The following is a 17853-nucleotide window of genomic DNA, read 5'->3' as shown; positions in this document are numbered from 1 at the left end:
TCTGTCCTCACTGCTCCAGTCGTCTCGTCTCCTATTAGCATAGCTCTATCCCCTAGTCATTTCCCACGTCTCCTTGTAATGTAGACGCTGTCTTTCTTGAGTAATTCTTAGAAGCTAAGGCAATAGTGAGGGGGTGATTCTATGTGGGGATACACTATGTTTTTAAACTGCTGTGATTCTCTAAGCAGAGTTCTCGACCTTATCATTCATTATATAACTGAGGCTCCATTGAATTACTCATACTATGCTATCTCTGTTAAGGTAGCTGCCACTTTAAAAAAAAAAAAAAGTAGAAAGTAATGAAGCCATGAAGTTTACCCTTGAGTAGTCCAGGTTCTAAAGATTTGAAAAGGTGAGATTATAAGTAGAAATCAGGTCCCAGAGGAATTACTTTTTTTTTTTTTTTTTTAATACTTCTCATCCCCAAACAGGCTCCCTGACTGGTAGCCCTCACCTTTCAGAGCTGTCCATCAACTCGCAGGGAGGAGCGGTTCCCGCCAGCGTGATCTTGTCTCCCAACCTGAGCCCTGACACCAAGCAGGCCTCCCCCTTGGTCAGCCCGCTGCTGAACGACCAGCCGTGCCCACGGACCGACGAGGAGGAGGAAGGCCGGAGAAAGGTGGGGGGATTCATGCACGCGAGCATGTTACTCTTTTTCGAAAGTGGGGTGGTATACATAACGCAACACTGGCCATTTCGCCATTGTTAAGGTTAGAGTTCAGTGACATGAAGTACATTTTTTAAAATATATATTTTATTGATTTTTTACAGAGAGGAAGGGAGAAAGATAGTTAGAAACATCGATGAGAGAGTCATCGATCAGCTGCCTCTTGCACGCCCCCTACCGGGGATGTGCCCGCAACCAAGGTACATGCCCTTGACCGGAATCGAACCCGGGGCCCTTCAGTCCGCTGACCGACTCTCTATCCACTGAGCCAAACTGGTTTCAGCTGAAGTATATTTTTTAATGTTTTTATTTTGTTAATCCTTACCTGAGATATGATTCTATTGATCACATAACTGAGGCTCCTTTGAATTAGTCATATTATTATGCTATTACAATTAAGGCAGCTGCCACTTAGAAAAAAAGAGTAGAAAATAAGGAAGCACATTAAGTGTGCGCGGTCAGTTTTTAGAGCGTGTGGAAGGGAGAGATTGAGAGAAACATTGTTTGGCTGCCTCCTGCTCGCGCCCTAACCAGGGCCAGAGCCTGCGACCTCGCTTCACCAGAATTGAATCTGGGGACCTCCAGTCTGCAGGCCGAGGCTCTCTCCACTGGGCCAAACCGGCTAGGGTGACATTAAGTAGCATTTGCATTATTGTATAACCATCATCACTATTTATTTCCAGGACTTTGTCATCATAACTTTGTACTGTAACTCTGTACCCATTGAACAATAATTCTCCACCCCCAGCCTCCAGAAACCACTATTCTGCTTTCTGTCTCTGTGGATTTCACTGCTCTAGGAACCTCATATACTAAGTAGAATCCTAAAGTTCTTATCCCTTTGTGGTTGGTTAATTTCACTCAGCAGAATATCCTCAAGGTTCATCCATGTTGTAGCACATGTTGCACTTTTCTTCATTTTTAAGGTTGAATAATATTCCAGTGCATGGATGTACCCCATTTTGCATGTCCATTCATGTGTTGGTGGATAGTTGGGTGATTTCCCAACTGCAAATAATGCTGCCGGGAACATGGTGGGCCAGTATCTGTTCAAGTCTCTGCCTTTGTGCTTTCTTGCATATCCTGGGTGGGCTCCTGTGGTGCAAGCAAGGTGGCTAACACTAATGGATTTCTTTTTACTTATTGTTTAAAGAGAAAATAGACTCTAGCCGAATTGGTTAGAGCAATAGTCGGCAAACTCATTAGTCAACAGAGCGGCAAGCCAATCACTGGGTTTTGAGTGTCATCTCAATATGCCAAGTTTGCCGACCACTGGGTTAGAGTGTCATTCTCAATACGCCTAGGTTGTGGGTTCGATCCCCGGTCAGGGCACATCAAGAACCAACCAGTGAATGCATAAGTAAGAGCAACAACAAATCCCACTCTCTCTGTGTGTCTCTCTAGTCAATTTTTAAAAAGAAATTAAGAGAAAGTAAAAACAATGATGGGCCTGCTCGAGAGTGGTGCCGCCTGCCCACCTAACCGACGGATTCCAGAGGATGGAGTCACACTGGTGTCCCCAGCTGCCTGCACCCTTGTCCCTTTGTCCCAGCCACCCTCTGCAGGCCCATGAACAACGTGGCTTCTGTTTTCTGAACACCAGCCCCACCGGCCACAGGACCCAGGACAAAGGCCATTGTGGTTTCTATTTCATTTATTTCCTTGAAGATTGCATCACTAGGCCATTTTACTCATTAATTAGCTTTTCAGATGTCCAATTGTGAACGAATAGTCCTCCTTGGTGGCTAGCCTATCCATTCAAGGCCTTTCCCTGAGGGTAATATTTGCATGGGAGCATAAATTCCTAGACTGTTTTCTCCACTCTCTTAATAGCCATAGTTCCTCTCACACAAAAAAGAATGCATATGAGTTTATTTACACTTGATCCTAGCTAACAAAAGATTATAAGTTAGCCATGTTCCACTTTCTTATAGTCAAGATATTCTTAGACACTCATACTAAAAAATGATGATGTCTTGTTTCTTTTTATGGACTTGGCAGCGATTCCCAACTGACAAAGCATACTTCATCGCTAAGGAAGTGTCCACCACGGAGCGAACGTATCTGAAGGACCTTGAAGTCATCACCTCGGTATGTGTAGCATTTCCCCTAAAGCATCAGATTACATCATTTATCTCCATGAATACCCGGCTTTAGGAGAGAAGCTGGATCTAATTAAATGTTGGATTGTCTAGATTACAGAAATTAAGATAGTAATAATATAATTAATTTGGAATGCGCTCTACAAAAAGTTTTATAGTTGTGATTTTTTTTTTTTTTTCAAGTGTGGAGGCAGGATGTGTCTAAAGTGGAGAAAATGGAAACTAAACATTTTACTGTCTGCGTGCACTGATGCAGAACATTGTGCATATTTTGCCCGTTGTCAGATGTGGATATTTATTTATTTTTGCTTGAAGGAGACCTCACAGGGAATAGAAGCCTCGTTTTTATCTTCCGTAATAAATTGAGCCATGTCAGCAAAACCTGCCCAGAGTCTGTCTTTTATTATTTTAATCGGTTCTGGCCAGCCCTGGAAACAAATGTAAAGCCGGGCAGATGTCTTTGTGACCCCTGAGTGCGGGAGCAGAGCTGGCCTTCTGGAGGTCAGCGGGGTCACTGGGCGTGTGCGCCTCCTCCCGGGCGTCCTGCGTGGTCATGGCCTTGGCAGGAGCTCAGGAGACATCCTGGGACCCAGCCCGGCCGCACCCCACAGGATGACCAACACGTGTGTGAAGGCAGCGGCTTTATCTCCCTGGTTCAGCCACCTTCGTGCTTAGAATTTTTACAAAGGAGAGGAGATGGAAGTTCCTGAAGGACTGAGCCAGGGCAGGTCGGTGCTGTAAACCAGGATTGCCCAGCGAACTGGCTAGATGGAGGTTTTGATTTGAGGAGCTGCCCATGTCAGAGATCTGTCCTGGCCTCGGCAGTTTTTCCGGTAACCAGTCGCAGGAAGCAGGAATGAAGAGATGGGTGCTTCTCATTCCATCGGATGAAGGGGGACAAGCAGTAAGCCTGGAAGTCTCTGGGGCCCCCAAGAGGCTGCAGACCCAGTAGGGAGGCCCCTGTGCTCCGGGTGCAGGTGGCTGCGGCATCACTTCCGAATTGCAGACTCTCGTTCATCTCTTCACTTCTAAGTGTGGCCTCCTTTTCTTCCCAGTGGTTTCAGAGCGCAGTGAGCAAGGAGGACTCCATGCCCGAAACACTGAAAAGTCTCATATTCCCGAACTTTGAACCTTTGCACAAATTTCATACAAATTTTCTCAAGGAAATCGAGCAACGACTAGCCCTCTGGTGAGTACAGTTATGTTTAACAATTATGTCCCCCCTCACCCCACACACACACCTTTCCTCTTGCTCTTTCCATTGTTGCTTCTATGTTGTTCCTTTTAAGCAGCCGTCACGAGAACAGGTAAGAGCAAGAAACTGACTTAAGACAAGCCAACCTTAAAACGATGTCCAGTAAAGTTCTGCATGTATTTAGATTTCATCCTGAATCTTTTCCCCTTAATTTATAATTCTTCAAAATGCATGTTTTTGTTTGATAATTAAATGAATATCACAAAGTAAAGGTAGTAGTTACTTCTGGGAGAAACTTTTTGAGGTGTTGGTAATACTTCGCTGGTGCTTGCTTTATAGTTACAGTTAAGTGTCTGTATACTGTATCTCATGATGCAGTTTTCAGTATAATATTTCACTGTTTAAAAATGCTTTAAAAGATAGAGTCCTATGCAACACACACACACACACACACACACACACACACACACACACCTTGAATCCCATTTCTAGGAGTTTATCTTAAGGATTTTAATATGTGGAATGGCATGACAAAGATCTTTGTGGCAGGATTAAAAGATTAGAAATAGCCCTGGCCAGCGTGCTCAATTGGTTGGGGATCATCCCATGCACCGAAGGGCTGCAGGTTTGATTCCCAGTCAGGGCACAAGCCCACGTTGCGAGCTCAATGCCCAGGTTGTGGGCTCAATCCCCCATAGGGGGTGTGCAGGAGTCAGCCAATTGATGTGTCCTTCTCGTACTGATGTTTCTCTCTCCCTCGCCCTTCCTCTCTGTCTAATAATCAATAAAACAATTTTTTAAAAGATTAGAAATGACTAGAAATGACCTAAATGTCCATGAATAGCAGATTGGCTATAATGTTACCTCTGTTTATGGAACCAAGTAAACATTAATCTGGGAGGAGAGTGTGGCGCGGGAAAGCAGGAAGGACTATGTATTGTAGAGTGCAAAATCTGAGACATACTTACCTCAACTAGAACCTTTTTGAGAACAATTCTTCTGGGGTTTGTTAACACAGTTATATGTAGACTCAGAGAGGGTTGACGGTTTAACTAAACATGCATTTAAAAAAGGCCAGGAGAAAAGTAGCAAAAGGCTTCCTCTGAGTTTTTGGCAGAAATGGAACCCACTATTTGGTGGAAAGTGGTTTCCAGGACATTAGACTGTAGGACCTGAAGGAGCCGGGATGATTCTGTCTTTCCCAGGTGATCTCAGGTCATGGGTTCAAGCACCAGCTTGGCCGGTTAACAGAGCTGCTCCCTCTGCTATGAAGTGAAGGTGCTCAGGGGTCCAGCTTTGTCTGTTCTTTGTACCAAGAGGTAATTCCTGCCCATTTCTCTTTCCTCTGATGGAAAGGTGAGAGGCTGCACTAAGATACCTCAGGGCGGAGGGTACAGCCAGGATGAGAAATAACAGCACAGCGCCAGCCTCACTGAGCCAGCCTCACTGAGCATGGGGAGAGACAGGAAGTGCCACTGTAGGGTCTTACTCTTGGTGCTGTGAGTAGAAGAGACAGACCACTTTTCAAAATTAACCAAAAATTTAAAAAAATCAACATCATCCAACTTTAGTTTACCTTCCCAAGTTAGTCTCCCTGGAAACTCCTGGTTGTGACCTGCCCTGTGGCCTCATCATTCCTAGGGAGTGGAATGATGCTATCACAATGGAGGCAAAGACTTCACAGCTCGGGAGAAACCTGTCCACAGTTGGTTTGCCGGCCAGTGAGACATATACCGACATAATCTTCACCTTCCCAGGGTTCAGAGCATCCTTGTTGGGTGTTTTTTTTGTTTGTTTGTTTGTTTATTTTTTTTAATATGTTTTATTAATTCTTTACAGAGAGGAAGGAAGAGAGATAGAGAGTTAGAAACATCAATCAGCTGTCTCCTACACACACCCTACTGAGGTTATGTGCCCACAACCAAGGTACATGCCCTTGATCGGAATCGAACCCATGACCCTTCAGTCTGCAGGCCGACACTCTACCCACTGAGCCAAACTGGTTTCGGCTGTTGTTGTTTTAAAAAAATTATTTCAAACACTTAGAATTTTCACTTTAAATGCAAAATAGCGGATAAAAAGAAAAAACTATTGAAAAACATCATCCTGACCCTTTGCCCCACATACAGTCATCAGCTTTTGATATTTGCTTTTAGGTAAATAGGTGAAAAAATAAGCACAAACTTGAAACTATTCTTTTGCTCCAAAAGAAATAAAGTTGAGGGATTATGCTTAACAGATGTGTGATCTCCATCCAAAAATGGTTTCTCTGCTAATCCACAGCCTTGCCACATACTGCACTCACCCCTTCCTTCTCAAGCAGGTCTTCGTTTGAGCATATGTTCCTGCAACTGACCGTGTTCCTTAATACTCATTAAGGTTGCAAAATAATATTGAATGTTGGCTGTAGTTTTAAAAAATAAAAATTAGCAAATACAAAAATCATTAAGGTTGCTATAGAAACACACGGGGCTAGCACCAGACCACACAGCGGATACGATGCTGGGAGGACCTTTAGACGATGGATGCTTGGGAACATCTGGTGCTGACCCGAGCCAGCTGGCCTCCCAGCACAGCCCGCTGCCTGCATGGGACAGCTGGCTCCTGCTCATGCTCTGAAGGTCCAGCAGGGGCCTCCGCTTCTCCAAATTACAATAAATGTCTCACCAACTCCACCTGGAGCTGGACTCCTCCCCAACCGAGTCAGCCTTAGAGGAGGCACTACGCTCAGCACCAAAGCAGCAGGGCAAGAGACTCCTGACCATCCTGCAAGAAACCCACAAACCATGATCACTCCCAGCCTGCTCCCCTGGGCTGGCTCTGTGCACCACCAGATCCCAACAGCCGATTCCTCACCTTGTAAGGGCGTTTCCATCCCCTACCCCCACTTCCCACCACCCCCAGGAGAGCAGGGAAAGAGAGACAATGGGAGCCCAAGTTTGGCATGCAAACCCCAAGGGCTCGGCTTCTTCAGTGTTATCAGCAGCTTTGTAGACACAGCCAATGCTAGCCCCTTGTCACGTGGAAGAAAATATTTCATTAATGCTGCAAGAACTAATGACCACTTTCATTTAGACCTTGAACCAGCATATCTTTAACATTCCCAACCCAGCAGGATAAGTTGTCATGCCTCATATAAATTGTCACCATCCCAACATTGTGATCTGAATGTATGGCACATTACTGCAGGTGTTAGGTGACTGGCATCATTGTTGAGGATAAAAGGCAGCACATGAGCTGCAGAAACACAGGTAAGAGTGACCTGAGGGGTTGAAACACATGGTCACTGATCACAGGTTCAAGGACAGAGAAAGCTTAGGGTATATACGTGTGTGCACTGTGGGCTCAGAGCTGATGTCCCTATGGCATGTTTCATCCACAAGGCAGTTGACTTAAGTAATGTTGGGGAGGTCACACATAGGACACGGCATCAGTTGGCATTACCTGGCAGCCCAGCATGGTGGCATTCACTGGCTCTTGCCACCAGAGAGAAAGTTGGAGAGCTGTATTTCATTCTGGAAGTAAATGCCACACTTTTGGATTTATTTGTGACTGTAAATCTTTAGCATCTGGACCTTGTCCGTGAAAGAACATCAATTGCTTAAAAGCCAGCTGCTGACATTTGAGTCTTTCAGTAGAGTCTCTTTCAAAGACCTGTAATTTTGTTCATGTTTTACATGAAAATACCAGAAAGCATATAAAAGACTCAAAGCCAGAGGGAGAGCAGATCGTCCATGTGCAGCTCAGTTGACATGACCTTCAGTAGCCTTGCAAGAGTGGACCCAAACCAAATTGATGACATGTCTCAGGAATAAATGTAAAAGTCTGTGATTAAGTTCAACTAATCAATTCTTCCAATGCAGGATGAGGAAGACATGGCTTGACAGGGATTCAGGGGAAAAGGCTGAATGGGTTTAGTGTGAGCAGATAGAATAACATGGAGATAAGCCAGTGTCTGTGTCTGTAGCTGTCAACATTGGCTTCTCTTTAAATTCACCTGGAAGCTTAAAGAATCGTGCTATCCGGGCAGAACCCCAGATCAGTTATATGAGAATCCCTGAGAAGTGAGACCTAAGCGTCAGTAGTGACTAAAGCTTCCTGGGTGATTCCCACATGTAGCCAAGGTCACAACCCTCTACCCTAGACTGCCGCACTTGGAAGAGATCAGAGTATGGAAGACAATTTCCCCTTGAAACGTCAAGGCTCAGAGCTCCTTCAGAGTACTCTGCCTAGTTCTGAGTTTCACATTTGAAATGGAATAATAAGAGAATGCATTTATTTTTTTAAAAAAAATGATTGTTGGCCTTGTATGCATATATGGACGGTCCATGGACACAGACAGTGGCGCCTTGAGGGCCTCGGGTTGGGGGGGCATGGATGGGCTGGAGGAGGGCCAATGGGGAGAAAAAGGGGACATATGTAATAGTTTCAACAATAAAGAATTATTTTTTAAAAATGATTGTTGGAACTTATGAGCATTTGGTCTAGAAGAGAGAAGTTTTTAGAAAATATGATGGACTCTCTTCAGGCTGATCGTATGAAAAAAGGAGTATCGTATTTTCAGGCGTATAAGACGACCCCCTAATTTTACAGTTAGAACATAGGTTTAGGCCTATATTCGCTGTATAAGACTACTCCCCAAGAAAAGACTTACTTTGCTTTCAAGATCTGCAGGTAATTTTTGTGCAATTTTGGTCTTTTGCCCCCGGTTTTCGGTTGACTTTTTTTCGTTTCAAAAATCGTTTTATACGCCGGAAAATACGGTACATGTCTTCTTAATTGTCCCAGAGGGCAACATGTAAACAAAGGATTGAATTTCCGAAGAGGTGCGTTGTGTCTGAGTACAGGAGAGGGCTGCTTAGCATTGAGGAGCTGCCTCACCAGGTGATAAGCTCCCCATTGGGGCTCCTTGAGCAGAGCTTGACTGTTTGCAGGTATTTATTGGGTGAACCCCCAAACCTGGCCGTGCATCAGGGTCACCTGGGGATGGGGCAGGGGAAGTTTGGGGAAAACGCTGATTTTCAGGCCGATCCAGCCCTCCTCAATCAGATCATTGAGGGGAGAGCCAGGTACTTATTTCTTAAAGTGCTTCTGAGATAACTGTGATGACTACCTTTTCTGGAACCACTGATGTGGTGAGTTCCGACAAATCTGTGATCCTTTGATTTGCCTTTTGCTTATAACTTTTGTTGCTTTTTTCTTCACACAATGAATGAACACATGAGTGGACAGGGGGGGTGAGGCTGAGAGCATCAGGCTTTGCCCACTGAGACTTGCGTTCTCAGAGGAGGGGGCGGGCCTGTAGGGGAAGGAGGTCCAGGCCAGGTCTGCCTTTGAGAACATGTGGGCCACCAATGCCTGCCCAGAGGAGCCAGCCTGTGAGTGAGTATAGTCAGTGAGAAGAACGGACACAGGAAAGTTCACCAAGACAAGAGTTCACACTGAACTACGACTGACAGACCATATGTAAGTGTGTCTGTGTGTGTGTGTGTGTGTGTGTGTGTGTGTGTGTGTGTACACATACTATGACATGAAAAGCATGGTTGGCTCATGCAGGCTGTGATGACTACAATCCGCATTCACCACCACACCATCTGAGGTCTGCGTCTCGCTGTCCATGGCCCTTGCAGTTTCGTTTCTTCTGTAAAAGATGGAGTGCGGTCTCCACCTCATACAGCCCTTCTCTGAACTAATGAGACCATGCTGTCTTCTGCCCCACACATAGAAAGGGGGAAAGCTGATCATTGTTTGAAATAAACTCTTTAGTTTGAAATAATTTTAGAGTTACAGAAAAGTTGCCAAGACAGTAGTTGCTGCACATCCCTCCCCCCTCCTCCTCCCCTGATGTCAGTCTCTAATTTCACCTTGCACTTTGGTCAAAACTTAGAGACCAGGGTTGGCCACTATTAACTAAACCCCAGACTTTATTCAGTGGTATTTTAAATTATTATTTAATGGAGAGAAGTCTGAAGTTTACTTCAGTGCCCCTAAAGTTCCCCAGAGTTTGGTACTTAAATGACAGCCACCATGCTTCCATATGCTTCCATCAACAGTGGGAAATCAGAGGAGAAAAATTACCAGGAAGTTTTCCTAAATGATTAGCTGAACCCCAGCTCAGTAAACACACCTGCCCCTGTCCAAATGGTGCCCTCCCCTATTTATACACACCAGAGAAAAGGGTGGACCTGGCAAAGCCCAAATTTCTGTTTCCTCAAAAACAAAGAGACAGGTTTGATGACTTCTGAAAACATGAAGAATGCTCATTCTCTGAGAGCAAGGACGTGTTCCTCTGCTGTTCCATTCATTCAGAGGAAGTCACTTCGACCTTGGGCGTTCAGGCGGGAGTCCCACAGCCCCACCCTGCGGTGACTGGCAGGCACTGAGCACACACTGGCCAAGCCACTCCCCGGATATGGAGATGGATGAAGACCTCCCTGGTACACGGTGCCCTGGCGGATTCGGCATTGTGCAGAGCTGGGTTTGCAGCTGGCAGGGAGCTGGGCTCCAGGGAAGAGTCCTGCAAAGAGGCCCTCTGACAGGCTCTGGGCACACCGTTCCCAAGAAGGGTCTGCTGCTTTTTTTTTTTTGCTTTTTTTTCTTTTTAAGAAACTTGAGGCAGTTCCCTTGGAAGAAGTACAGAAACTGAAGGAGGCAGGAGGCCTGGAAAGTCTGGAAGTGGAGATGTCAGTGAGCAGACAAGTCAGGTTGCCGATGGCTGAGGCTGGCTTTGCCCGTGCGGATCGTTACCTGATAGGAAAGCTTTGGTCTCCCTGGAGCTATTATCCGTAAACTACCTCCCACTTCCACGTAAGGAAAGGGTCTCGTTTCTGTATTATCTTGTTGTTGCCCAAGATCCACATTTTTGTCAAGGTTGGTTGACTGTGGAGAATCCCTGTCATCATTTTCTGGAGTAGCAGTGACTGCCCTGGTGGGGAGGTCTCCTGTCTCCCCCCACCCCCACCCCCCCCCAGTGCATTTACGAGGGGCAGTGAGAACTGGACTCCTTTTAGAGTAAAAGCACCAGCAGTGCCCTTCTCCTGGAACATTCTGTGACCTGTCCCTCTGTCTGAGGGGCATAAAATGGTCCCCAAACAGGCTCTGCAGTCAGGCAGCTCTGACTCTGAGTCCCAGCGCCATCCCTGTTTACCACTGGGTGTCCTGGGGATGTCACTGAATCCTTCAGGCCTCCGTTTCTTTACTTGGGAAGTGGAGACAGTGGTGTCTTGCCTGTGAAGGATGAAGGGGTTTGTAAAGCATTTAGCACAATTTCTAGAACTTGGTGACAGTCTGCACACAGTAACTAAAACTCTCCCCAATAAAAAATTTGCAACCCCCGCTCCCCGCCTCCCACACTCGCACTCTGGCACTGTCCTGAGAGCCACTCTCTTCCTTATCACAATGCCACCAATGAAAGAGCCCAAGTTCTGCTCTTTTGTGTATTGTGCAGCAGGGTCCATGCAAAGCCTTATGTCAGCAGAGTTGACCAGGGCCTTCTTTCATTTATTCAACGAATATTTATTGCTTCCTGACTATATATCTGCCACTTCTCACTCTTCAGCAAGCAAAGCAGGCCACAGTTTTCTTTCTCCTTGGGCTTGCAACCTACGTACATCCTCTGCTCTGCTCTGTTCTGCGTCAAGGAGGCGGCCGGAACCAGCCCGATGAGACTGGGCAGCAGGGCCTGGGAGAGCACGCGCGAGCCTGTTCACTCTTCTCCTGATGCCGAGACAAGAGAACAATGAGTGTCTGACACTTCTCTCAGAACAGAAGTCATCCTCAGTGTTCTAGAGGCGTTAAAAGAAAACCAGGGCTTTAAGACTGGAAATATGCAAACAGTAAAGCTCCTTGCTCTCCCCCCCCCCCCCCCCCCAGTATCTTTTAAAGCATTTTTCTTTAAATTGTCTTGTTTGATAATCAAAACAGCTTCGTGGGATTACCCTGTATGTCCCCTGGTGGAAAATTTGACTCTGAGAGGCAAAAGGCCTTGCAGCAAAATGATTCTGTGTAAAGCTGGCCAAGGCTGCATCCATTGCCCACTCTCCCTGGAGGCCAGGAATGAACCCAGTGGCTGGAGAAGTAGCTACTGGCTTTACTTACTCTCTGGTTCTGTCCAGGGCAGCGCTTTCCGATAGAACTTACGTGATCATGGGAATACTCTGTCTGCATAGGTCAGTGTAAGAGGCCCTGGCCACATGTGCCTGTTGTGCACTTGAGGTATGGCTCATGTGGCTGGGGAACTGGATCATTATGTTCCATGTCATCCTAAGCAAAGTGAACATTTAAGTTAGCCTTATGTGGAAGCTGTCTTGGGCAGCACAGTCTTAGAGGCTCGGAGGGGAGGCCCAGTGGAGGGGAAGAAAGACGGCGAACACACCCTTCCCTCCCCGCCAACCGAACGCCAGCACCCTGTGACCTTCGCCCCCCACATAGACCCGAGTCCTTGAGGTGGTTACCCAAAAGCGGGACTCGAGGGCCGTGCTCTGAGCCTCCGCTCCCCCTTCCACCAGGACTGGGCTACTTCTCTTGTGTGAGAGCTTTTGTGTGAAGATGATGTTCATTGGTTGTGAAAACAAAACGGTGCCCAAAGGGGTCGAAGTCCCTGCCTTCAAAGTCAATGGTAATGAAAGTCACTGGAGACAAGGCGGTGTGGTCGCCCTGGCAACGCTTGGGAGAGTACACTGCAAGGAAGATGAGGAAGTGAGGACAAGAGAGGTGTTGTGGGTATCCCATGCGGGGGAATCACTTACATACTTAATTTACATAAGTTTATTGAAGGTTTAAAGCTTTCCATTTGTTTGTTTCAAAGGCAAGAAGGACGCTTCAAGGTCACTGATCTTCTCTCTATATTCTGCCCTTCCCCTCCGCCCCCCCCCCCCCCCGTCATGCTCACCACTGTCCACCCAGGGTCCCAGGGACGATGGTTGGTGGCGACTGTTTCCTTATCATAACTTTGTCAGTCAGATGTGGAAGCTAGTTTTTCTTGGATTATCTGTGTTATTCCTGGCTGTAAAGTCCCCGTGCTTTGAAAGCAAGCTTCTTTTCTTAGAAAATAAACATGATGTTTTCATTGCCCGAATCACAGGTGGGTGTCTGCTGGAAAACTCTTGGGAGCGCATGCTGAGGAGTGGGAAACAGTGTTTCGCTGCGTTTTAACACGTGGCTCATTAACAGGACTGAATTCAAGCGACCACATGGTCTGGTCCAGCCTGCCCAGGAGCGGGTATAACTTTTCTCCCCTTACCGAACTGGGTCTGAGGTTAAACCACAAAGAAGAAGAGGCGTGGCTTTAGGCACCCCAGCAGCGCCACTGATGGGCAGAAAGAGCCGAGAGCCGGAAGCAGGCATGAGCCGAAGGCGCCCGTGGACACGGTGCTTCTCTTACTGGAGCTGCCCAAGGGAGACCCGAGTGGTTGGCCCAGTGAAGGCAGCTCTTGTACAAACATCTTCCCAGCAAGCAGGGATGGGAAGGAATAATTAAATGGGCTTTTCCACTCCAGGGATTTCAAAGGATATAGACATTCAGCGAAGAATGCTGAAATCCACATAGAGTACATGTGGCTCATGTGGCATATATCTATAAATTATACACAGTCACGTGCTGCATAATGACATTTCAGTCAACAGTGGACCATGTATATGATGGTGATCCCATAAGATTATAATGGAGCTGAAAAATTCCTGTTGCCCAGTGACGTAGCCACCGTAATGTCCAGTCACAACGCATTACTCACACACTGGTGGTGATTGGTGTAAGCCCGTGGTCGGCAAACTGGGCTCGCAAGCCACATGCTTTTCTTTGGCCCCTTGAGTGTGGCTCTTCCACAAAACACCATGGCCTGGGCGAGTCCATTTTGAAGAAGTGGTGTTAGGAGAAGTTTAAGTTTAAAAAATTTGGCTCTCGCCGAGACCGGTTTTGCTCAGTGGATAGAGCATTGTTTGTGGACTGAAAGGTCCCGGGTTCGATTCCGGTCAAGGGCATGTACCTTGGTTGCGGGCACATCCCCAGTAGGGGGTGTGCAAGAGACAGCTGATAGATGATTCTCTCTCATTGATGTTTCTAACTCTTTATCCCTCTCTCTTCCTCTCTGTAAAAAATAAATAAAAATATATATTTTTTAAAATTTGGCTCTCAAAAGAAATTTCAATTGTTGGCTGTTGGTATTTGGCTCTGTTGACCAATGAGTTTGCCGACCACTGGTGTAAGCAAACCTACTCTGCCACAGGTCTATAATGGTTGTAGCACACAATATGTACAGCACCTAATACTTGGTAATACATGGCTATGCCATGGTTTATGTAATTACTGTACAACTGATTGTTGTTTTAGAGTGTAATCTTTTTACTTATATATATATTTTTAAAAAGTTTGCTGTAAATGTTTGACCAAATATAGCAGGCTAAGTGTTAAGTGGACAATTTTGTATGGCCTGCAAATGCCGTTATAAATATCCAAATGGCCCTGGCAGCAGAAAGGTTCCCCACCCCTGCTGTCCAGGCCTGTAGGCCAAGCACAGTGGCTGAACCATCTAGCCGAGGTGTGTGGTAGGCTGTCCCATCTGGTGTGTGTAAGTGCACTCTGTGAAGTTGGCACAATGATGGCACTGCCTGACCACGCATTTCTCAGGAGGTGTTCTAGTCACTGAGCTGAGCATAATCTATTCCGCTGGCTAATTTGTTAGTTTTTTTAACCTAGTCACCTCGCCACCCACATTCATGGAAGATTGGTTTTTATTCACTTGTTTATGCATTCTCCTTTCACTTAACATGGATACACAAACATAAGTAATTTTTGTTTGTTTGTTTGTTTAGAATCATAGAAATCGCCGAAACCGATTTGGCTCAGTGTGTCGGCCTGTGGACTGAAAGGTCCCAGGTTCTGTTCTGGTCAAGGGCATGTACCTTGGTTGTGGGCACATCCCCACTGGGGGGTGTGCGGGAGGCAGCTGGTCAGTGTTTCTCTCTGATCGATGTTTCTGACTCTCTATACCTCTCTCTTCCTCTCTGTAGAAGATCAATGAAAAAAACATATTAAAAAAACAGAATCATAGAAATCATGAGGATGGGATGTTTGTTTTGCAAATGAGGCTTCTGACAAAGTTAAACCTGTTTTCCCAGGGTCAGGGAGCACCCAGGTCCAGCGCCAGGTGAGAGGTCAGCCCGCCCGCGCCCGGGGGCGCAGTCCGCTGTTGTGTTTCCTCCGCGCTTTGTTGGCAAGAGATGGGGAGCTGCGTGTTTACTGGCGGGCCTGGGTTCACCCCGGGAGAGCCCCTGTCACTCACTGCTCACTTTCCCTGGAAAGCATCTCCTCTGACCCCAGAGGGGGCAGGGCCCTGGGCTGCTTGCTCCATAATCGGGGGTTGTATTCCCTCCAAGGTCAGCATGCTGCACGTTCAGTTTCTTTTAGGGTTCCACGTGGATGTTCTATGGACCTTGCGGCAGACTCGTGCTTTATCCCATTGTCCTGGCCCCCCATCTGCATCCACAACCAATAGACGGGCAGAGTCAAGGCCCTGCGAGGTGGCCCCACCCTGCCTCGCCGGTGTTGGTCAGCAGCCCTTCCAGGGAACTGGTCCTCGTCCTCCTATCTTTCCCTCTTCCTTCCTGGTCTGGCTGTTGCTGAGCTACTGACCAGCTCATGCAGTAGTCAGCGAAGTGTTCCAGAGGGCCCAAGTCTTGGAGATTCGGGGGGCGGGGGGCGGGGGCTGTGCGTGTATCTGTTTTCAGCCCTGTGCTGAGACCACATGCTGTTGATCCTGGGAGTGCACGGATCATGGCGCAGGAGTCGGAACGTAGCGTCTGGGAGGCTACACGGCACATGGGTTTCCGAAGCGAAATTGTCAAAAGAGTTTTCAGCTTTGGAGCCCTGCGGTGATTACACACACAAGTATGTGGCCCTGCCTTCTAAACAAGGGCCCTTTTCTTGTGACGTTAACATCCGGGGGATGTTCCGGAAGAGTTGTAATTGCTTTTTCATGTTCTCGATAAGAACATGACCTTTTGGCTCTTCACAATAAAGCACAGGCTTTGGGCTGGATGGAGGGTTTGGTGGCTTTCACATGCAGAGGAAGTCAGAACATGATGGGGTTGCTATTGGAGGCAGCGGGAGCTTCAGGCTCTGTCCCCGTTCCCATGGCCTCACTGTGGGGCTGAGTCTCGCAGGGCTGGGGTGACGTATGCTGCAGAGGGGAGGGGAGGGGCGGGCAGGTAGAAGGCAGAGCTGCCTGCACGGGCTGCATTCACTTCACAGGCCCCGGCCTGCTGATAGCGTGTCTTCCCTGCAACCCAGGGGACTGGTGATACCGACCCAAAGCAGTTTCTAAAATGAAAGATGCTACCGACTTAGAGAAACAAATAGGGTCCTGCTAGCAAGCCTGTGCAGGAAGAAGGTCCCCTTCCGATCAGGGCTTTAACATCAGAACATTTTCTTTTGATAAATTCTTGGCAAAGGAAGAAAGGAAGTGAAGTCAGGGAAGTTTGGCTTCCACCCCTGCTCTGGGTCCCTCGCCTGTGTCTGTGTGCCAGCACTCCGTTTTCCTTCGGGCCCGGCGTTATCTGTGCGAGCTAGTAAATTGCTCGTTATTCATGGAAGCCAGAGGACCCCGTTTCTCCCCTTGCCCACCCAACCCACACGACTGTCACTGAAATACCTAAATGACATCCTTCAAACTAACCAGCAATCTTATGTGCATTGTCAAATGGCATGCCCATTTGAAAGTTCAGGGGTCGACTACCCAAGTCCCAGATAATAGCTACATTCCCACAAACCAAGTCTAAGCTGTGTCCTGCCTCCTTTGATTGCTGTGTGGTATTAATTCAAAATCAAGTCATCTGGCTCAGTCGCTGGGTCTTCTTGAGTTGTTCAGCCGTGTGGGGAGGAGCGGGGGCAGTGGGGAGAAGGAAGGAGAGCCTTCTAGCTCTTAGAAGCTGTATGATGATGGGCAGGTGCAGGGGCGGGGGGAAGAGGGGGGCGGTGGAGGTGGGGCTATAAACAGGAAGCCTCTGCTCCAGGCTGGAGCTCCTTTCTGCTCCCGGCAAATTCTCAGCAAACCCAGTCACACATCAGGATCAACAGAAGGGCCAAACAATAAACTTCTCCCTAGCAATTGGATGAGTAACTCTTTGCCCAACATCCAGAGGTCCCTCAACCCTGCAGCCGATTGGGTGGCACACCGAAGTGATTAGTGGGCTGAGGATTATCTCCACCGCAAAGCGGAGTCTGCGTCAGGAGCATTCTCCATTCGGGGGTAGAATTGGACTCGGTGGGTGTGGATGTGAGACACAGATGAGTGAGGGTAACTAAGATTTCTAGCTTGAGATGGGGGCAGAAAAGGGACATTAAGGAAGAAAATGTAGGAAGAGGATTGGAGGCAACAAGATAATTAACTCTGTGGAGCCTGTTGAGTTTGAGATACCTGTGGGGTCCTGCATGCAGAACCTTCTGGAGGTATAAGAAATATAGTACTTGGTCCTAACCAATTTGGCTCAGTGGATAGAGCATCAGCCTGTAGACTGAAAGGTCCCAGGTTCGATTCTGGTCAAGGGCATGTACCTGGGTTGCGAGCACATCCCCAGGAGGGGGGGTGTAGGAGGCAGCTGATCGATGTTTCTCTCATTGATGTTTCTATATTTGAATATATATATATATTACTTGCATCAGTAGGTACAAAGTGGATTGAAACCATGTGGCATAGGAGGATGGCATAAAAAAGTAGAAAATGAAGAGAGAAAGTAACCACCGAGAGAACCAGATAGCTTAGGAGTAGCCTGAGGAGGAGGGGTTGCCAAAGACACTGCAGAACTGGCCTACAGAGGAGTCCGGCAGCCTGGAGAGAGGTTTCTGGGAGAGAAAGAACAGAGAACCAGGAGGTTTGGGGCCAACTAGCCCAGAG

The 17853-nt window shown here is 47.3% G+C and overlaps 1 protein-coding gene across 2 annotated transcripts in view; it reads left to right on the top strand.

Annotated features, from left to right (window-relative positions):
* FARP1 (FERM, ARH/RhoGEF and pleckstrin domain protein 1) overlaps positions 1 to 17853 on the top strand; it is a 276447-nt gene that overhangs the window by 234612 nt on the left and 23982 nt on the right. The window contains exons 14-16 of one of the 2 annotated variants that reach the window (XM_084880262.1): positions 432 to 619; positions 2669 to 2758; positions 3825 to 3958. In XM_084880262.1, the coding sequence (XP_084736388.1) occupies positions 432 to 619; positions 2669 to 2758; positions 3825 to 3958 (412 nt within the window). The remainder of the gene's footprint in view (positions 1 to 431; positions 620 to 2668; positions 2759 to 3824; positions 3959 to 17853) is intronic. The other variant, XM_084880263.1, reaches the window with a different exon arrangement.

The sequence above is a fragment of the Pipistrellus hanaki genome, assembly GCF_964339955.1.
Source record: "Pipistrellus hanaki genome assembly, chromosome: 3".
Classification (NCBI taxonomy): Eukaryota; Metazoa; Chordata; class Mammalia; order Chiroptera; family Vespertilionidae; genus Pipistrellus; species Pipistrellus hanaki.
This window is presented reverse-complemented; position numbering and strand designations above follow the sequence as displayed.